The 23019-nt window shown below is 33.9% G+C and overlaps 3 protein-coding genes across 4 annotated transcripts; all 3 read right to left on the reverse strand.

Moving 5' to 3' along the window:
• Positions 1-361: 361 nt before the first annotated feature.
• Positions 362-3911, reverse strand: LOC144556955 (protein NRT1/ PTR FAMILY 8.3-like). Its single transcript, XM_078305468.1, has 5 exons — positions 3728-3911; positions 3099-3198; positions 2691-2908; positions 1753-2312; positions 362-1308 (listed from the first exon to the last, which is right to left on the reverse strand). Exons 1-5 carry the CDS (start codon positions 3779-3781, stop codon positions 483-485), a joined length of 1758 nt encoding a protein of 585 aa, XP_078161594.1. The 5' UTR covers positions 3782-3911; the 3' UTR covers positions 362-482.
• An 861-nt stretch (positions 3912-4772) lies between these two features.
• On the reverse strand, positions 4773-10198 carry TPR9 (Tetratricopeptide repeat (TPR)-like superfamily protein). Of its 2 annotated transcripts, none has more exons than XM_078306004.1 (14): positions 9990-10198; positions 9774-9908; positions 9594-9680; positions 9422-9493; positions 8716-9033; positions 7901-8287; positions 7361-7495; positions 7148-7270; positions 6878-7033; positions 6561-6797; positions 6287-6450; positions 6121-6205; positions 5381-5461; positions 4773-5091 (listed from the first exon to the last, which is right to left on the reverse strand). In XM_078306004.1, the coding sequence occupies exons 1-14, from the start codon at positions 10116-10118 to the stop codon at positions 4852-4854; spliced, it is 2349 nt and encodes a 782-aa protein (XP_078162130.1). In that variant the 5' UTR covers positions 10119-10198; the 3' UTR covers positions 4773-4851. The 2 variants fall into 2 exon arrangements, with proteins under 2 accessions (XP_078162130.1, XP_078162131.1); XM_078306005.1 differs by having other exon boundaries at positions 9774-9889; positions 9990-10178.
• A 3681-nt stretch (positions 10199-13879) lies between these two features.
• Positions 13880-16096, reverse strand: LOC144557091 (F-box/LRR-repeat protein At4g14103-like). The gene is made up of 4 exons (XM_078305630.1): positions 16087-16096; positions 15540-15648; positions 14288-15020; positions 13880-13966 (listed from the first exon to the last, which is right to left on the reverse strand). The coding sequence occupies exons 1-4, from the start codon at positions 16094-16096 to the stop codon at positions 13880-13882; spliced, it is 939 nt and encodes a 312-aa protein (XP_078161756.1).
• Between the last annotated feature and the right edge of the window lie 6923 nt (positions 16097-23019).

Here is a 23019-nt window from a genome sequence, read left to right on the forward strand (position 1 = left end):
TTTTTTTAATTAATTTGGATTGCAATAATGGTAAGATTTATGCTTAGTCATTTTTAATTAATTTAGATTGCAATAATTTGGTGGTTGGTATAAGTATCATTGTGATTTGTGAGTGGCTAGCTCGCTTTGCATCCTCATTTACAGAGCACCAATTTGCCCACGCGCGCGCTGCCACGCACGAATCTCAAAGCCCAATATTCCTCATGAGGGGCAGTATTATTGGGCTTTGACAATCGCCAAGTTAAAAAAAAAAAAAACCTAGAGGGCTAGCTCCCAAACTGGAAAGGCACCCAAATTGGTTGCTCAATGACTACAATTGCATCTGAACTCCAAGCGTGAGAGCATACTGCATACCTCAGACTACTTATTAACACCTCTTCTGAAAGCATTCATTAATTATTCTAAATAAGTTCGATCTATAACACACACAGATTAATACACATAATACAGCTGCAAGTCTTGACTAATCAAATCAGACTCAATTAAGAAGCTCTCTTGTATCTATATCTTGATGCACATAACAGAAAAACCCCAAAATTCAGCAAACTAAGTGCAGATATAAGCCAGAAAAACAAATCAAGACGGCCCTCGTTCAAGTTATCCGGGATCCATCCTTGCTTGCCTCCACGAGTTGTAAAATATGAAACAAGTGTCAGAACAAATGAGCTCAGATAACTCCCTAATGAAACCGTGACAAGTGCAAAAGCTGTACAGACACTCCTCATAGCATCGGGTGATTGATCGTAGAAAAACTCGATTTGACCAATTGATGTTAAAACCTGGGCAAGACCGAGAAAAATATACTGCGGTACCAACCAGAGAATGCTCATTGGTACCTCAACCTTTTCATGTATTAAGTCCATTTCTCGGGCAATTTGTAACCGCTTTGTCTCGACCAAAGCTGCTGATACCATGGCAAGAATAGAAAAGATGAGACCAGTACCCATTCTTTCTAATTCAGTGAAGCCTCTTGCCTTACCTGTGAACCGCCTAGCAACTGGTACAATGATTTTGTCGTAGATCGGTACAATTGCAATGAAAGTTAGTATTTCAAAGGTAGATAATGAAGCAGGTGGGATGGTGAAATAGGATCCTATCTGTTGCTTTAAAACCATGCCTTGCTCAATGAAAGAAGAGGAATCCTGAGCACAAACCATGAAGAAAATTATGCCAGTGGACCAAATGGGAAACATCCTTACAAGTAGCTTTAATTCTTCTACTTGTGTTACTGTACAAAGCCTCCATGGCTTTGAGAAATTACCTAGCTTTGAATCAGTACGAGTTATTACTGCAGCCTTGTCAAGAAACCTACAGAGTACATACTAGAGATTAATTTGATTTTTATGCTGTTGGGTGTTGCAAATTTCTTTTATTAATTCTTCTTTTGGTTGTGAATATATCAGAGAGTTCATAATTAAAGTCAGCAGCAGTTTCATATAATTGATTTTGAGCAAAAAGATTTAATTCATTAATTCACCCAAAGCTATTCCATAATTTCCATTTTACATATTAACCCTTTTTAACTTGATTCAATGATTCTCAACACATATTAACCAGAGCTTAGTGTTTTACTGGCAGCAAACCAGACAAGTGAAGTTTCCAATTAATTTTACAGATGTAAAATTAGGAACAATTACATTTGGGTCAGATTCTCACAGTGTTGAGGTCACATGTTCAAATCAAATCCCAGAAAAGAACAAAAGATTGGATTGAAACTTCTTTCAGAAGAGGGGGAAAAGTAAAAACAAATACCTTAGTTGATCAGTATGCGCTAGCTTACGGCTCCCTTTAATAGCTGAACTTTTCCCAGGTAGCTCATAAAGACAACAATCATCAACTGGCAACTGGACCCTCCATTTCCTAACACTGGCCACCACCACTTGACAAACCCGGGTTATCGGGCTTCCACCTGGCTTTTGAAATCGGTAGAATTTCGATCCAGTAAAGAAGCTGCCCATTGCCAGACCCATAAACAGAGTAGCGACACCATATCCAAGGCCCCAACCATAGTACTGTTGTAAGTACACAAGCCCAGTAGTTGAGGCAAGTGAGCCGAGATTTATGCAAAAGTAAAACCAATTGAAGAAGGATCCCTTACTGGATCTCTCCATTGGGTCAGTTTCATCAAACTGGTCGGCTCCAAATGCCGAGACGCATGGCTTGATGCCACCAGCTCCAATAGCAATCATGTAGAGAGAGGTGAAGAAGAGGTATTCATAGAGTTTTGGTTGAGGGGAAACAGAATCAGAATTTAACTGCGGTGAAGGTTGGAGGGAGTAAAGTGATGATGATGTTGTCAAAATTGCCATGCCCTGAATTCAAAGTAGGGTAAAATTAAGAGCATATATATTAATAATTTGAGAAAGAAACATGACATTGTATCTTTCGATTCATCTGTATGTTTTGTTATTGTACCTACTTTAATTAGTGCTTGATTCCACAATTAATTGAGTGTAACTAGAGGCTTAACTGCACAGCTGAGGAAAAATTAAGAACGTTATACTGGGTTAAATTAACTAATTACTCAAGGTTAAGTGATGCGATAACAGCTTATTCAATGTGTAAAATAATAAACAATTGAAAGCTTGTAGAGGCAAAATAGTGGTTACCTTCGGTCATATTGGCATAAACAATCTGGCGAAAACCAAACCACTACTGTGCACAATATGCAAAATGTAAAGCATACTTACAATTATATAAACCACAGAGAATATGGCGATAGTGCGATAACGGCCCCAATAGGAATCAGCCAATACCGCACCGACAAGCGGTGTGAGATAACAGGTGCCCTGCCATGTGGTGAAATTCCATGCAGCTGTGGCATTTCCCTGGTGTAACCTTGTTTTCAGATAGGTCACTAGGCTTCTTGAAATACCGTAGTAGGCAAATCTCTCACAACACTCTGTCCCTACATTTTACAATGCAAATTATTACTTATAATTTCAGATGCCCAACAGATTCTCTGGTACATATCACAGTTTTGATCTTGAATAGAAGGTTTTTAAACCAGAAAAAGAGTATATACCAAGTAGATCATGAAAAAAGAATGAAAAAAGTCAGGAAAAAAATTAATGAAAAAAGAATGATGTATTACTAACATAATATAAATGAACATGCTTTCCAGTTTCCTGAGTAGTGCTTCAGTATGGAGTTCCCATTGTTATCTACCGATCCATCTTCAGTACATAATCCCACATCCTGCATCAAGTAGATCAATCAGGACATAAATTATAAACTTTTAATTTAAAAAGTCAATCAGTTGATCCATACTGTTCTCACCGATGGTTGATTTCGTGTTTAGGTCAGCTTCTGTGTCAGAAATATTCAGTAGAATCATTCTAAATTGGGGTTTGTTTTAGGTCTCAGTAATTACTGATTACCCACTTGATTCTCTGGATTTTTGGTTAATTTTGAATCTTGTGTACAGTTTTGGGTTCATTTCAGTTTATTATCCTGACAAAATTAATCCAAGTTTATACCCAACTGATGGGAAAATGAATGATTTGACAATAGAAAGAGAGACAGAAATTGCACAAGGGTAAGATGGGAATCAATACGTTTGACTGGTAAAATAGAGAAAAACAATATATTTTGGTAGCTTAATTTACATGCATAATTGCTCTAAAAACAAATTTCCAATCAAAATACATAATTGGAATTAAGAAAAAGACCACCGTACGTATACATTTTTCCTAAAACAAGCAAGTAAAGGAGGAAAAAGAAATACCTCAGAAAGGGTTAGCTCTTCTGATACCAGCAGCCTTTCTTCGCTTTCCTCCATTAAAATCTCTTTGTTTCTCTTTTCTAATAATCTATTGTATTTGTATTGTACCCAACTTCTATGAATTGCTTGCGTGTCTTGGCTTTTTTTTATAGTATATTTATTATCACGGGCCGAAAGGCGAAAGTGAACGGAAAAACAAAGCTAAATTTCCCATAAGCACGGAGGTCTTAGTATAGCCTTTAATTTTCATGTGAACCCTTGTAAAACCTTAATATCACATGACGGTTACTCCAGAAAACCACAAAAAAAAAAAAAAAAAAAAAACTATCAACAACTTAAAAAGTGTGGTGTTCTTATGTTCTAGATAGGGGTGTCAATGGCATCCTTTCATCCGTATATCCGACTCATACTGTACCTGATAAGATAGGTATAGATAATATTTTTTTTCATAAACTTATTAGGTACGAATATAAGTGAGATTTTTTTTTCGTTATCTAAACGGATAAGAGTACAGATAAAGCATATTTTGTAATGGATACGGGTATAAAAATGTTTTCACCCGACCTTTATTGTACCCGTTGACTCCCCTAGTTCTAGAACAAATTAAATGATCTACAATCCAAAATAATAGGAAAGAAATTAAACATGAGAACTTCTGGGTCCCATGAGCTCCAAAACCGTCCGATCTACTTTTGTGCATACAAAAAATTACAGCAAACAGGCACGAACTTTGAAACAAAGAGCACACATAGGATCGAACAGTAATTGCAACCTCAGTTAATTAATTTTCTATTTTTCGTACAGCCTTTCGTTTGGAGTCCTTAGAGAGGGACACCTAACTATAACATATTTTAAGTGTCAAAGTTAATTTTTTATCTTCAAAATTAAATCGTTATTTTACAATCAATTTTCGAGATGGAAATTGCAACCTCAGTTTTTCAAAACCTCGGCACCACATCATTTTTTTGCAATGAGACATCAAAGGTTTTTGTTTTTATGAGGCAACAAGTAGCCTCTTAAATGTAAATGAAAACAGTGTAACCATGCTAGGTTCAGTATATGATGAATTTTTTATGACAATATCATAAACAAAATACTAGTCATGACATAAACTATAAATAATGGACCTAGGAAGAAATTCTAAGGTTACAAGAAGTTGGATTATCACGAATTTGTTGTTTTAAGATGTTAACATATGGAAATAGCTTGGTTGCATGAGCTCCATAATATATTGATAAAATGACTTCAACTCTTTTAATGGTGTCAGATGCACTGTCAGCATGACAAAGAGAGAGTTGAAGCGAGGCAAGCTTGATCAATTCATGACCTATGGCAATGTGATTCGGGTGGTAAAGCTTCTCAAGGATCTATAAAAGAGAAAAAAATTCATTAAAAAAGGTCAATAACAGTTTATTATTTTGTTTTTGTTTGGAAATAAAAAGAGAAGAGAATCCTTATTTTTTTCATTTTCTTGTGGATATAATATAACAAAATTCCGCCAACCTGAATTGACATTTCGCAATGTGTAATTGCACGTTCCAAGAGTTTATTATTTTGTATTTGTTTGAAAATAAAAAGAGAAGAGAATCCTTCTTTCTTTCCTTGTTTTTTTTTTTGCATTTTCTTGTGGATATAATATAACAAAAATTCCGTCACCTGAATTGACATTTTGCAATGTGTAATTGCACGTTCCAAGTCTCCATTCTTTGTAAAAATCTCGGCAATTGAATCCTCAGCCTGAAAAAATTCCTCATGTGAAACATAATCAAGAAACAGGGAGCTCAGATTAATACGAGCTAAGACTAATCTCTGCAAATAATTCATTTCTCTACTTCTGATGCATACGCAAAGGTATACCTAAATGTTACCGTGTATATATCATAAATAAAAAAAAATGAACCATTTGCCCTCGAAAACCAATCAAATATAAGACCGACATTTTCCTTAAACAGATTACAAATTTTTTATGCTTTTAATAAAGGGTAAAATGGGTATTTTATAAATTTAAAATGAGTTTTAATATAAAAGACATAAATGGGTAAATTTGTGAGTTTTTGAAGTTTAGAGGGGGGAATACATAATTTCGAAGTTTTTAAGGGGTATACGTGAAATTCCCCCTTTTTTTTAAACATAAAACATTCATTTTTTTCTTTTTAAATGCCTGATCCACCTATTCTTATTAATTAAGAAGTGCACCTGTGATTATGTAAAGGCAAAAAAAATATATATATACTCACTGATAGCTGCTATCAGTTTTTCAAAAAAAAAAAAAATGCAAAGGCAAAAAAAAAAAAAAAGAGAAGAAGAACAGTAAAAAATATCCAGCTGGTAAAGTTCATAACTGTAGCAGGTAATTAAAAATATTCTGTGTAGTTGATAGATGTAGAGAGACATACCTGAGCAACAGCCTTGCTATATTGATGCCTCATAGATCGAATTTTTTCAAGGCAATCTAGCACTCTATCCACAGAATCTGTTAACCTGAAAAATTCAAACAGTTCAGACGTGCTAATTTTAACAATCTTGGAATAACTTAATAGGACATAAGAAAACATATATTACCTAGTCATGTTTAGTGTAGCCTCACTCAAATTTGCATTGACTGCATCCAAATCTAGGTATGAGTTGCAATTCAAGCAATATCCAGGATTAATGCATGAATTAATTCTGGATTTTTGAAACAACTTGTGTGCCACCCTTTCAATGATCTCGTCACTTCCTGAAGCCTTGAGAAAATTAAAATAGATGAGTTTCTTTTGTTTGAATAAGCAGGTGAAGTTTCATAAAACAAAATATTAAAGAGAGAATATGGAATGTAATACAAGAATGGACATACAGGCAATAAGAGATTGGAAAGAAGAGAAGCGCCGACCAATGCTTGAACATAATTATTTTCGAGTATCTTGAGTGTAATATTTTCTAAAATTACACCATGACATCTTGAATTTTGACAAGAAAATGAATTAATTACAAGGTCAGAGAAATTTAAACTCGAGCAGCCTGAGCATTCACATTTGAACATGTATTGCTGTTTCAGTAATCTTTGCCTCTCAACAATATCCATCTCACCAACCTATAAAAATTAGCTATCTCTTAGAGCAACACAAAAAAATAGTCAGAGAAGGGAGAAGTTGTGATATACGGTATTATTACCTGTGGGCCATAAGAGAGCTCGAGTGGGCTCCACGAAGAAACCAATTCAGTAGTGTGAACAAAAAGGGTACGGGAAAGAAAATAAGAGTTCACATTTGGTTCGCAAGAGTGATTAAAGAAGCTGCCAGTAGAGTAAATTGCTTGCCCTACCCTACTCTACAAAGGAAATTTACAAAATAAATTAATGCTAACAAAAAAGGTATTGGCAACTCAGCGTAAAAGAAAAAAAGAAGATCAGGAATCAATCATAAAATGCAAGTTGTAACCAACCTGTTCTACACTACTAGTTTGTATATTAACAGTTGGAGAAAGCACTGAATCCTGACCGTCAGTTGAGCTGACATGTACAACAGCCATTGAATTGAACTTTATTTGGCATATTAGAAGTACCAGCTACAAAACAAGCAACAGCCAACAGAAAATTTATCTTCCATTTTTTACAAAGGATGGTTATTAGGCAAAGATTTTTAAATTTAAAAGTACCTGTGAGACATTGACTTCATTAGATACAAAGTCTGATTTATAGTAGCTATTCATACAGAAACAAAGCACAATAGCATAAATATATATCTCCAATCTTTCCCTAGGAGGAATCAGGTCATAATGATGAACAAGATCCTACAAGCAAAAGAGAAATAATAAGATACCAGTATCAGTAATTAACCTAGGACCAAATTATATTGGAGCCTTTTGCAAAAATACGCTCAAAGTTTCATCACGAGAAAATGAAATCCAACATTCTCTAATGTGACAATGTACAACCATTTTTGAGATATTTACAGCTGACATTATCACGAGTTACAGAACAGTCCATTAAAAGTTGAAAATTTGACCTGTAACCCAGCCGTGCTTTTGTTTCAAAGAACAAATTACAAAATAATGCAAAACAAATTAAAAGGGGTAACTTGGGTTATCTTTTACTAGACCTCAACTTGAAAGTCGGTTGCCAATTGCAAACAAGTAAAAATATGTGTATAATGTGCAAACAAAAAAAAATTACTAACAACAATACTAGAAGCTTACCAATGATTCTATAAGATTAGAATTAACACCAGATGACCTTCTTTTCTCCTTTTCCTGTGCAATAATCCGACCAGCCAAAACTACATCAGTTGGTAAAACAGCTGACCAATGTGCGCCTCCACATTCATGACTATGCTCAGGTACTCCCTTACATCTTATTTTACTGGCAGAGACAACATTTGCAACATGATTTAAGACATCTCGAGAGAGGTTGCACCCTGACAGAGAATAATCCGGATTTGGGTATGATATTTCTCCTGTAGATTGGGCTAGGCAGTTCTCAGAGCAGTATATGGGGATGGTGCAAGAGGGGCAAAATAGACCGTCTGTAGGAACTTTGCTGAAGCAGAAATGACAGTGGGTCCCACGACAGGGTTTTGTCACGATCTGCAGTTGATTGTGGCTGTTACAACGGATGGTTATGGAAGTTTAGTAAAACTACAGTAGAATTCAAGTAAAATACCAAACATCTAATTTAAAAAAAAATGCAGTGGGAAAGTCTGCTGATGCTGATGGTTACTGCACCAAACAAAACATACTTCCAACCTCTGTACTAAGCAAGCTTGGTAAAACAATGCTCCTATTTTAGTATTATGTGGTGAATTCCGTGGTACTCTGTACAAGTTTCTCTTTTAGGCTTGCAAGTACGAAAACCCAGACGAATTTTCACAACCTTCACCTAGGTTCGAGAATTAGATCAACAACAACAACAACCAAGCCTTTAGTCCCAAACGAGTTGGGGTAGGCTAGAAATGAAACCCAATCACAATCAAAGTTCCTACAAAGTTTTGAGTATGAACAATTAAAGATGTTACCGCTGCAAGAGGTTCTTCAGTATGAATCAGAGAAGCTGGTTGAATGTCATTTGGAGAAGCCATGCCACGTCCTTTAGTGGGTGATGTCACACACACTAGTGAGATATCACTTGCAACGACATCTTTGACTTCAACATCATTCTCTGATGGTTCTGCTGTGTTCATACTATCAACCCTCACTCTCAAAATCTCAAGCTCTTGTTTTATATTTCTCTTCCCAGAAGAGGTGGCTTCTGTACTTAAAGCTACCTCTAAATCAGAAATTGCATCTTTATACTTTTGCAAAGACTCGTTTACTTTTCCTCTCCTATACCATGCCTTTATAAAAAGAAGAAAAAAAGACAAAATAGGTTTATATATAAAAAAGGGACATTTATACAAATGTACCCACTATCATCAACATCATCAAGATCATGATCATCATTACTGTTACCATTATTATTATTATTTGAGAAAAATATGAGGGTTCCTCAAATTTGCAGAAGTGGCCCCCCTTGTTTATCTTAGCATCTTCCATAACAGATTAAGAAATTAATTGTTCATACTCAAAACTTAAAAAAAAAAAAATAATAAATATTGTTCAATTACAATAAAGGATAATAAAATTTCTCAATCTCATTCATTATATAAACAGTAGTTAGGCACTTATAATATTGAAAATATAAATAAAGGATAAACTATTTAAAGATAGTTGCTTGTCACTTGCCTTCGCATAATTAGGCATTACTGAAATAGCCCTATTGCAATCTCTAAAGCACTCTTCCAAAAAGCCAAATTTCTGTTAAATCACAAAAAAATAAAATGAAATCAGAAATTGCAATACCACTTGCAATAAGTTTCTAAAAGATAAAATTAGTAATAAGTAAATATAAACATACATGCATAGAAGAAGCTCGGTTAACATACAATGTCGCAACCAAGCTCAAGTTCTTACTTTCAGAATTCACTGGTGCATATCTTAAAGCCTACAGTCAAAGAAAACAAAATACATATAAATTTGATGGTAAACACACACAAAAAAAAAATATGGTTAAATTTTAAGCAATGTAATCTGTTACCTGAGAGTAAAAGTTGATAGCTTGTGTAAAATCTCCTTTTGAGAAGCAATCATTCCCCTCTAGCTTCAAATCTAATGCTTTGTGTTCATTCTTGCAACAAAGTGCAATCTTCAAGTCTGTTAATTCAGTGATAACCTAGTAGAAAATTAACTTGATTTAAACACGAGGCAAAGGGGTGTAAGAACAAAAGTACCAGAATCAAATTTGAAGAATTACTTCCTGGAACTCTGGTAAAGGGAGAAAGAACTCCAGGAGGCGAGCGCATGTGACTGAGAGGTTCTCGCACGTGCTTCCGGCGATCGCCTGCTTAAGCTCGTCAGGCACTAACAATTTTAGTCTCTCCATTACAAACTGTACAGGAGACTCCAGTAGAAAGCTCGAATGACATCGAGCGGCGGAGGCAAATGGAAAGGAACTGTGAAAGATGAATTCAGATACAGTGCAATACCTGACCGTATAAAATGAAATCTAAGTCGTCCATTTGAATTTGACACGAATCTTAAAGAAGAACTTATATTTTCGGAGTATTCTAACCCCTGCTGCGGTACCGCAGGGACACTCACTCTTGAAAAGCTCCGTGCATAGAGAGGCCCGTAGAGCAGAGTGCGTGTATAGCAAACGGCCCAATAGAGGCCCGTAAAACGAAACCAATTTTGTGATTATTTATGGTCGGAGATGCTTTTTATTATGTTTAAAGGTAAATCAAGGGAAGATGATACTAATATAAACTACTGGAGAAGTAGATTAGTAATTTAGATAAACTGTTTTTATTTTAAAACAGTTCTAAGCAAGGGCGGATATAGGATTTTTGTCTGGAGATAAAAGAAATAACGAATCGGGTTCAAATTAATTAGCTAATCGATAACTAGAAAAGAATAAATAAATTATGCTCTAACTTATAATTCTAATACTTTGACTTCTAATTTTCAATCCTCTGACTTTTAATCCTAACAATAATCGGAATTCAAAAGTTCATCCCAAATTTAATTCTAAATTTAAGTATAATTACAAATCAAATTTCCAAAATGAGCAAATAAAAGTTCTGGGGAGGAGGCTGTTGCAGTATGAAGCCGAAATAAATTATGGGCTTCGGCCCATGTTAATACTTGCGGAAATGAATTTCCGAATGGAATTAAATCGGAGACAGAGAGATTGGGTCGAAGCTGTCTCTTGTCTTGAACTTCTCCAAGGTCATTTTAGGATTTTGTTTTTTTTTATTCAAATCCACCTATATACTTAGAAATTTCATAAATAGTGTATAAAATGGTAAGAGAATGTTAATGGCTTGATTATCTCTTTGTATTTATAAAGACTCCTTATAGTAAATTTATGCCATGTGGTTCTATGATTTTTTCCCAAAAGGTTTCCACATAAAACTTGTCTCTTTTATTTTATTGTACTTAATTTTTTAGATAGTTTCTCATTGGCTTGAAAGAATAGAGATGGACAATTGATGCTTTCTTTAGTCACTGAAGAATGCAACATCTAATTATCCAAGCTGCACACATATTAAGTGCACTAAACTGAGCCCAAGACAAAAGACACCTTTTAAAAAATTAGGATGTGAAGACAAGTACATACCCAGAAGGAAACTCAAAACAAGTATTCAGCATCTAATGATTAGTTAGTCAACAAAAAGTAGTAGCCAAACATGCCAAACAATCTTACAAGATAATAATCTTTGCTGTTGTCACTACTAACTCTTCCTGATAGTGAACCCGTTCCTTAACCACCGTGGCATTCTTCCTTGGGCAGTTTTTATTTACTGCTTAAAGGTATTATTGTTGGAATACAATCTCTCTTTCTTACTCTTCTTTTGTAGCACCTCCATTCGGCTTTGTAGGTGAAAAATTCAAAGGGTCACTAATCAGATGGTGAACCCGTTCCTTAACCACCGTGACATTCTTCCCTGGGCAGTTTTTATTTACTTTTTAAAGGTATTATTGTTGGAATACAATCTCTCTTTCTTACTCTTTTTCTGTCGCACCTCCATTCGGCTTTGTAGGTGAAAAATTCAAAGAATCACTAATCAGATGACAGATAACAGTTTCCTAATTGAGTTCTAGTATGGGTATACATGAAACAGAGTGCTTTGCTCCATTGTTAGGTACTTTCCTATTGCATAAACACTTTTTTCTCCCCACTACTAATTGTCGTGACTGGTTTTAGTATGGGTATACGTGACTAGTTTTTTCTCATTATCTTAGAAGATACTACCCACGTCAAAATATATTAAGTACCATATCTCATTTTGTTTGACATAATAATTTAATATAAATTATAATATTGAACATAATTGAGAAACAATCTAAGTTTAATAAATATTGTTGTTTTACAAAATTATTAATTAAAATTAAAATTATAAATTCTAAAATTTAAAATCTAAAATTTATAATAATAATATCAAATAATACTTGTAATTGATACATAGTCTAAAGATTTGTTTTAAATATTTAATTTTTAGGTTAGTCATATCTTTTTTATATAAATCAAGTCATGATAAAAGAGTGTTATAAATCTAGTTTTCATTAATTATCCTCTAATATCTTAAATATTAGTTATTATTTTTTAATATGTGTTTTACTTATTAATTTTATTTTAAAATTATTTAGTTATAAACATTTTTAGCAAATATTTAGTTATAGTGTTTGCACTTTATATATAGATGATTATGGAACTCATAACTTAAGCATGCATCATCATGTAAGAAATACAATATTGCAATATGTGGGTCATGTGTTTTTCAATGAGAAAGTAGTATGCATGAGTTTTGTTTTGATAGAAATTCTCATATTGTTGTTTGTATATATTTTCTTTACTGTCATATTTAGATTTAGGGGGAATTTCATATATATCCCTCAAAAATTTAATAATAGAGATTTAAAGGATCATGATTGTGCTTTGTCTATTTAATTATTATCTTAAAAGCTCTGACATTTTGGACTGAAAAAAAATATCGCCAAGATGCCAAAAAAATCTTGAAATATAATGATTTTGATTTTGATTTGTGGTACAACTCACAACTAAAATCTGAGACCAACAGAATTCTTTGACACATAATCTTTGAGCATAGCAAATTTTAAAAGGGATCATTTTACATGCACACAATAGAAGATGAGTTAGATTGGTGCATGTAAAATGATCCAACCCAAACAAAAATTTGTCTATTTTTTAAAATTATTCATTTTAAAGAAAAATTACTAACAAAAAAAAGTTAGAACTCCGTCTATGTTATTTTACATAACCGGTTCCAAGTCCGGAATAAAGGAGGAAGGTAACTTTTGTTTTTAAATCTATTGTTTTAAAATAATTCATAATTTTTTTTAAGTAATTGATTTAAGAAATTTTTTATTTATATTTTATTGTTTTAAAGTAATTGATTTAAGATATTTTAAAGTAATTGATTTAAGCAACATTGTTTTAAAATAATTTGTAATTTTGATTTATATTTTATTGTAACAAAAATTATTGAGTTCAAATATGCACTCATGTCAAATGAATTTTAATTTAAATGAATTTTGATTTATATTTTATTGGTTTAAAAAGAAAAAAAAGAAAAACAGAAAAAAACAGAAAAAAAAATAATAAAAAAAAAACCCGTACCCGCCCGAACCAACTCCCGGACCCGTGCTAGCCCCGTACCCAGACCGTGCAACCCCCGGACCCGGACCGTGCTACCCCCGGACCCGTGCTACCCGGGGGGTTAAAACGGGCCGGGTAAGGGTTTTAGAAAACCTACTCGTGATACCCTACCCGTTTAACCCGCCAACACGACCTACCCGTGACCATGCCAACCCCCCGCCCGCCCGGTCCGCCCGTTTTCAATACACTACAGTTAACACATAACATACACACTCACAAAACAAGGCAGAAACAACAAAAATGAAAAAATAATAATGAAATAAATTGGTACCGCACATGTTCATTATTGAAGTCACACAGTTATGGTACTGAAAGTCTGAAACCCAAACATCGTACTAGACTGTAATAGTCATCACTGTTCCATTCATTAATCAAAAGAGAGAGAATATTGTTTGAAGTGCAAAAAGAGGTACTCCAAATTGGATGAATGTTTGAGGAAACAGGCCACTAAATTCCAGTCATTGTTAAAATCCAATTCTCCAAGCTCCAAGCTCCAAACTCTCTAAGTTTTTTAAGGTCGGACAGTTTGGAATATCAGCTAGCAACAAAACCTCCATAGTTTACAAGAATATATTATTTAAAGGAGTATGAAACTTAAAATTGGACAAACTATGCAATGAATCAAACTGCCGCTTTAACAGAGCTTTTTAATAATCCTAGCATCAAAGTAAAAGAAGTTATATTCTCATATCTGAACCCTAAAGATATAGCCTAGAGATAGCATTTTTGAAGAATCCAACCCAACCCTGCCTTCCTTGTCCTTATTGACTAATTAACTAATTAATTAATTAATAATGTTTTTTATTATTTCTAATAATTAGTTGATGTTTCCAGTAATAAGTTTTTCTTGACAGAACTATAATGGAGAATACCATAACATCACGGTAATTTGTGCGTAGCTTTAGAGTTGTCACATTTGAAAGGCCACCGAGAAGCCTCAAATCAAGATTAGAGGGCCCATCCTTATCCTCCCCACGAAATAAGAAGTTAGCAGTGGCAAGAGATGACATATTCGTCAATGTAATTGATCCCGTATATTTTCCTCTAATAATGCTCAGAGACACCACTCCTGGGCAAGAAATCTCCATTTGCCAACCATGCTGACCGCAATAATTTAGTACCAATTTCTTCAGCACATTAGAGGAAATCATATTCAGTTCCAAGTAGCAGCTATCTAAAACTAATTCTTCAAGAACTGGACATCCCGATATAAGCATTCTCATTGAAACATCAGTCAAAGGCATGAGACCAAGCTCTAGGTTTTTGAGGAATGGGAGGTTTATTGATCTCGGTTGAAGAATGTAAAATCCATTAGTTAGAAGCCACAATGTCATCTTCTCTACTGAGGTACATACGAAAATTGAATCAGGCAAGTCAAAAAATGTGCCCATATTAATATGGATTGATAATACGCGGGGACTACACATGACTGCAACTTCAAGAAATGAGCATACACGAATATGAGTGTCCCGCCCATTTCTGCACCATTTCAGCTTAAATGTATCCAGCTTTATGTTTTCTCGATTCAACATGACACCACGAAGAAAGTTTAGAAACTTATCTTCACGTTGTTGGAACCCTTCTGGTGTTAGAGCATCATTTCGGCTTGTATGGTCATCAAAGACGAGAATAGGCAAAGAAGCCCAAACATTTTTCCATCATTTGGACAATATACACGTGCGCACAGCCTCTTCCGTAGGTAAAAAAGAGAGGATGTTGGTAAGAATTGTGTCAGGCAACTCACTAATTCTGTCTCTCGTGAAATCTATAACCTCCATCATTTACAAGTCGTGAAAAATACTACCAATCACCTTGCATGCACAATCTCTGTATTCAAATGTAAGAAAACCCACAAACCATCCATAATACGAAAGAACAAAGAAGTACCATTTAAAGCATAAACAATAGACCAAACTAAATCAAGCAATTTTTCTTCTCGGATAGAGGGGGGGGGGGGGGTTGATTTAGCACTCATATTCAGCCTTTACAGAGAACATCACAAGCACCTTAACATCCATGATAAGCTAGGCAAACCCTCAATTGAAATAATAGTGGTACATCAAATTAAACCTAGCATGGTACTCCAAAAAAGAAAATTAGGGTTAGTCAAATCAATGCACTAACCTGAAACAGTGCACAGCTGAAGCAGTAGGGTGTGCAATTGAGCACAGCTGAGAAAAAGTGCGCGTGCAATCTAAAAATGAAACAGCTGAATCCAATGTAACAACTCCAACTGCAAATTGGAAATTAAAAAGAAAATGAAAACAAATAAACAGAGGAAATCACAAGTCAGATTCCACAATTGTATAAAATAAACTGTATGAAACATAAAAAAAAAAATTATAAGAGAATTAATAAACAACATTTTTGCTTAATAATTGTTAAATGAAAAATGGTGCAATATCCTTTATTTGACCTCAAACCTGATGGCAAAAGAATTGGCAAGAAAAGAAAAATGTTACAATTTTATTTTTATTTTGACAAGGCTCAATCTTGATGGAAAATGTTTGACAAAGGTTAAGTTCATAATACAAATTGTCGTTCTTTGGTAAATGCGGTTACCTTTTGCTGTGATTTTTTTCATATATTGGTTAATAAGTATTGAACATGCAATACTGGTGGCACCATTTTTTTTTTACTTTTCAATAAGTATTTTTTTTTTTTGACAGACCTGATACCATTATCAGGTTAACAGTAAAAATAAGAAGGAAAAAAACCACAAACTTCAAAACCAGTAAACAATCAAGCTACACAGTTTGTAATGAACAACATCTCAATTTGTAATTAATACTTTTCAATAAGTATTAATTCCAAAATTAATAAACAACATCTCAATTTGTAATGAATTACGACTTGTCTGTTACTTGCATGCCCCTAAATTAGTTTGTGCGTCTCAATTTTTGGACCAAAATTGCACAGAAACCCTAAACCCTAAATTCGGGTACAAGAGAAATGGAACAATTTTTTAGCAACCAAAGCAACTAAGTCTATAGATGAGAAAAGGAGGGGGAAGAAGGAAGATACGTACCCTTAGAGTAACAGCAAAGGAGATTGCGGCAGGGAGAGATCGTGGTGGTGAGATTCGCACTGGCAGAGAGGTGTGAGTCGGTGGCGCGAGAAATGGAGAGACGAAGAAAGAAGAAGGCAAACGAGATAGCGGCAGAGGAGAGAGCGATTGTTTCCGAGAAGCTTTTTCTTGAAAGATTAAGTTCTCTCTTTTTTATTGATTTGAAAATTGAATAAAATAAATTCGTATCCTCTGAGATATCACAACTTTTGCGTGACTGAGGGGATAGCGCAGGGGCGTATTATTTGTTCTTAAAGATTCGTGCAGAACGAATTTGAACGATTGATATTTACGAAGAAAACACTCAAAGTTTGAGATATCTCAGAGAATTGCAAGTCGGGTAAGATACTGCTCTTTCGCAAGTCACAACGGGAATAATTTAGGTGCCACGCCAATCAGACTCAAATTTGAGTTCCTTGGGTCCGCGTCCTTCCGATTTGCTTAAAGATACGTGTAAACCGCTTCAATATCTTTGAATAGCTTCAATATTCATGCTAACAGATTTTAAAGCGTAATCCATTGGACTCAAATTTGTGTGGGACCGAAATTATTCTCCTTTGACAACAGAGTAAGAACTAAAAATTCAGTCAGAAAGTAAGAACATAATGGTAGAAGTCCAAACAAATTCCGTTCAATATATAAATTAGAGCGGATGATATATTGGACTTTATTTTTATTTTTTTGTGTTAGTCTTCTTTAAAGCTTGAGATTAACTAGGTGCTTCGTTACAGCTACGCCGCAACTTTTTTATCCACTTCACTTCATGTAATCGAATATAATTAAGTTTGTAATTAAATTGACTAATTTATTGTTTTTAATTAAATTAGAAATAAGAAAATAAAAAGGTCATGCTACAAAATTAGTCTTCCGCTCCATCACATATTTAGTCCAGCTCCATATATAACATATCAAGTTTTAAATTAAATTGACCAATTGCCAAACTAAGTTACCAGTAGTTTGTGAGAAGTCAAATTCAATAATAATTTCATCAGAAGTAATCTTATTAGCAATCTCCTTCTAGATATAAACCTTGTAGTTTGTGAGAAACTTGTCACCCAACTTGTTTTGTAGCGCAGTAACAAGTTTTATGGTTAAAAATCGTTATGTAGTAGCAATTAATTGAGACAGAAAGAAGAGTCGTTAGTCAAAGCAAATAATTGTTGACGTTACTCTTGACATCTATTTTTGATTTCATATATACACATTTTTTTTATACATAATTCAATTTTTTATGCAAAAATAAAATCAATGAATCAAGCACAATCCTCAATTTCAGAAAATGAGAAATAATAATTAAGTTTGTAACCGAATATAATTAAGTTTGTAATTAAATTGACTAATTTATTGTTTCTAATTAAATTAGAAATAAGAAAATAAAAAGGTCATGCTACAAAATTAGTCTTCCGCTCCATCACATATTTAGTCCAGCTCCATATATAACATATCAAGTTTTAAATTAAATTGACCAATTGCCAAACTAAGTTACCAGTACTCCGGCCATTTTTATTAATAACCCAAATTTTTTTTTTTTTACAAAAATAACCTCAAAATCTGATTTTTTTCAAATATAACCAAACCGCCAGGGTTGCTGGCGGTCCCCTTCTATAGCGGACCGCCACGATCCCTGGCGGTCCACTATTTTTTTTTTTTTTTTTTTTTTTTTTTTTTTATAGAGATCTGATTTTTTCTTAATATTTTCATTTGTGAAGTTTTAGTTTTTTTTTGTTTAGGGTATTTGTCAAAAAATTAAGGACTTGGCCTTTATTAAAATTTTAAATTTCAAGTTCCGACAGCTTGTTGGTCTTCTTTTTTTTCGGTTTTTATAATATATGTATAATATATACATATATACATACATACATACATACATACATACATACATACATACATACATACATATATACATACATACATATACACATACACATACATATATACATATACAGTTTTTTTATGATGTATTTATTATGATTGCAGTTTTTTTATGATGTATTTTGGACTGTAGCTCTTTATTATGATTGCAGTTTTATTTTATATTTCATGTTGGTTTTTATGTTTTTTCTGCTTTACATCGAAATGGTCTTCTGAAATTACAACGTATCTTTCACGACGTCGGAATAATAAGTTCACAAATACAATTAAAGTTCAACGATACAACTGAAGTTCACAAATATTCATAACTTAGTTCACCTAAGCAAAATAATAAGTTCATCTTTCACGACGTCGGAATAGACCCAATAGACGAGAAGATTTTCTGGTGTCAGCTGCAGGAGCAGCAGTACTTGTAGACCCTTGGCTACTAGATGATTGGGTCGCAAGAGGTGGTTGTGTTCTACCAGTTGCTTCAGCAATAACTCTCGCATTTTCTCTTTCATTGTGTTCGTTTATGGCATCTGAACATAACAACAGAATTCAATTATTAATATAATAAAATCATAAATTAATTCCGAAAAATGCTACATACCTGCCCTGCGCCTGTCAGAAACGGAACGGCGAGCCTGATTTCCCGATGGCCTCCTACCACCCATCTCGTCCATGGTCATTATAGCACGTTTGTGTCCCCTCCTCCCCTTCCTTATCCATCCTTCTGAAGGGAGTATTCTATCACCGACATACGCAGGCCACTCATGCTGGTTAGGATAAGAATGGAAAGATCCACCCCAAGTAGAAGCAAGGTAATCGGTACGATACATGTCAGCGACATAGTGATCCTCGCAGAAGTTTCTCACTCGGCATACCGCCATCACGTGACTACAAGGTATTTGTGTTAGTTGGGGTCCTTGGCATGTACATGTCACCTCTCTTGCCTCTCGGAATTGCACTACGTACTTGAAAGTCCTCTTCACAAACTCCATAGTGCCATCTGGTCTACGACTGGAAGGAACGTACTTATTTGGATTGTGCACTTCGAATTCTGTACCATCATTACCCATCGGGATCACGGTCATAGTTGCACCTTTGTTCCTGTGTTTTCTTAGTTTCTCCTCCACCCTTGTTGAAAATGACTGGTTCATCCTTATTAATTCTGCTGCCTTAGCACGACGTTCCTGAAACCAGGTATTTAACTTGTAGAAAGTGTCTTCTACAACTGCAGCCACAGGCAACGTCTGGCTCTCCTTGAAGACTGCATTCAGCGATTCAGAACCGTTGGTGGTCATAATTCCCCAACGGTAACCTCCATCACGTGCTTGATATATTTTAATAAAGACCAAGTCCTTAATTTTTTGACAAATACCCTAAACAAAAAAAACTAAAACTTCACAAATGAAAATATTAAGAAAAAATCAGATCTCTAAAAAAAAAAAAAAAAAAAAAAAAAAAAAAAAATAGTGGACCGCCAGGGATCGTGGCGGTCCGCTATAGAAGTGGACCGCCAGCAACCCTAGCGGTTTGGTTATATTTGAAAAAAAATTAGATTTTGAGGTTATTTTTGTAAAAAACTTTTTTTTTTGGGTTATTAATAAAAATGGCCGCCAGTACTCCCTAACATATTTTTATATTTACATTACTTGATATAGACCAAATAATCGGATTTGATGGTAGGCTCTTCTTTTTGTGATAGGTGATTGTGTTTAATCAATAAACCGTTAACTAAGAAACTATATATAACTAATTTTTTGGTGGAGCTATATATCATAAAAGAGGAGGGATCGGATGACACCGTTTTTTGGTGACATCGGATGACAATGTCCATTTTTCGAAGTTTTAAAGTCCAAATAGTCAATCCAAACCATTCAATATGATAGATATATTAAAATCTACTTGCAGATCAAATTTTACATTTTTTTTGAATTTTTTTACTATTTATTAAGTATTTAACAAAATCGCTATATTCGGACCGTTGAATTTTTGTACCCATCTGGATAAACCCAAAAAAAATTCAGAAAAATGTAAAATTTGATCTGCAAGCACATTTTAACATATCCATCAAGTTGAACGGTTTGGATCGACTGTTTGGACTTTGAAAATGGACGGTGTCATCCGATCCCTCCTCATCATAAAAAAAGGAATAATTATAATTAGCACAAAAAAAAATAGCAGCAATTGCACGTATTAAAATTTGCAAAAAATAAAGCTCCTCTCTAATTATAACTCATACGGTCATACCTAATACCTTATTCACCGAACTCATCCAACTCTATATATATTATATACCCAACTACCCCTCTTGCTTCTCTACCGCTTCGTCTCAAACAACCATAAATTAAACACAGAAAAATAAGCCCAATATAAAACTTATTTCTCGATGAACAATCCTTTCAGTTATGATGGGCAGATCAATGGCGGGTCAAGAATGGATCAATTTTTCCGCACCCTTCATCATTCCATCGACTTGGAGTTTCCTGACTTTGCCATGGACGAACCGGCCTCCGACGCATCAATTCAATTTCCTGACATTACCACATGCATGAACGAACCGGCCTCTAACGCATCAATTCAATCGCTAAAAATTATTAAAAGCATAGAAGATGGGAAGTCAGAGGAAGAGGAAGAGGAAGAGTGCAGCATTTGTTTCGAGAAACTATTTGATAAAGAAAACAAAGATACGGTGGTGAAGGAGACGCCATGCGGGCATAGGTTTCATGGCAAGCGCATAGAGAAGTGGTTTGAGGCACACAGATCGTGCCCATTGTGTAGATACGAGATGGAACTTTCAAATAAGTTTTGGGATAACAGTAGGGCTTTGGAACAATATTTTCTAAATAGTTTTTACTCTAGAGGATGAATGGAGATGCCCTTAGGGTTTTTGTTTTAGGGTTTTTTTTTTCTTCGTTTGAATTAGGTTTTGTGATGATAGTGCATGTCTATATAATTTTTTTTTCAATCTTTTTCAAATTGCACGAGATTAATGGTGTGCTATTTGAAAGTTTTTCATATTTTAAAGTACCACCAAGCTTTGTACTTGAGATTTTCAAAAGACAATTAACTGTTCTCCTAAAGTTGAGTTTTGAGTTGTTAGCTTGTTATAAGGTCGTTGGATATGATAAGATGAAATTAAAGGGAGGCGTTATATTAAATGTATTTTTGGTAATTTTAAGAGCTGAGAGAATTTTTTTTTTTCTAAATATCAGTTTTTTACTGTTGTTTGTATTTTTATTTTCTCTCACCCAATTATTAAGAAAGTTATAAAAAAAAGTTAGAGTTATCCTTCTCTTCAAAAAGAAAAAAAAATAGAAATTAAGTTAATTAAAGAAAGTTTTCAGTACAATTAGAACTGAGAGTTTTTCTTATTTACACTATTTACATTATTTAAAATTGCATTTGATAATAGATGCAAGTTGTCAAATTTAGGCATCATTAATTTCATTAAAAAAACAGCTTGGAACAATGCTCCTAGTTAGATACCAGAAGCTGGTATTTAAAAAATCATGGCTTCTCTTTTTCTTTCTGAATTGTATATAAGCTTTTATCTTGATTGCTTTGTGCATAACAATTTAATTAGCTAATTCATATATTTTTTTCTGACCTTATATTTGTTCTGTCAGCAGTTGGATCCCATGTTACTAAAATCAAACATTCAGTCATTCCAATCCATATTCTTGGATCCATTGTGATGTCCCACATAGAGATTCAGGTGGAATACTAATTACTAGTACTTGAAAATCGTATCTTTATTTCTAAGATTTATATAACTATTTAACATAATTTTTATATAAAAGTAGATAAATTTTTTATAATTTTTAAGAATGTAGTAATTTTAGGTAGATAGAAAATTACCTGATTTAAAAATTTTGGGCCATTCAATAATAGTAATTTTCTACCTAACTAAAAAAATAACAAAACAATTTTAAAAATATAAAATTTGATAAAGATCATATTGTGCAGTTTGAATCAACTATTTGGACTTTATAAACAATGACATGAATCAATAATACAGATTGATCCACTCATTGTAAAGTACCGCAGGTCCATAGACTAAAAAAAAAAAAAAAAAAAAAAAAACTATCTCTATCCACCGTCCTTCTTCATTAATTGTGAATCCGATGCATTATTTTGGGCTTCAGGCCTAATTTTTCTTATTTTAAGAATAGACCCAACTTTTCTTATTTGGGCTTAAATCCCTGATTCAGTGCCAACATTAATCTCTGCCAAATTGCCACTTGTTACAATTCCTCTGATTTGGGACTTGGGAGTAACCGATGACGCGTTGTTCATTCGGTTCGGTTTAGTTGAACTAGGCAAATCAAAGTAATAATTTGATTTTAAAAATAGAATCAAATGGAATCAATTTAGTATTACAATTGAATCGAACCGAATTAAAGTTTTATTTCGGTTTATTCGATTTGTTCGGTTCAAACTAAAATATATTATTATTGTTTGCTGCATTTTTCATTGTTATGTTGTTATGTGCTCTCTTGACAAACTGGAAAGGACAAATTAATAATTAGAAGAAAAAAAAAGTTGAAAGTTCAGATAAAGTATTACTGCTTGTCAAATCTCAATCACACTTGCCTAAAAAAATTGATTCATGTTCTAGTAGCTAGAAAGAGATTGTTTTTGAACACTCTTATTTTATCTAGCTAAGCACTTAAGATT

This window comes from Carex rostrata, chromosome 7 (assembly GCF_964058835.1).
Source record: "Carex rostrata chromosome 7, lpCarRost1.2, whole genome shotgun sequence".
In the NCBI taxonomy this organism is placed as follows: Eukaryota; Viridiplantae; Streptophyta; class Magnoliopsida; order Poales; family Cyperaceae; genus Carex; species Carex rostrata.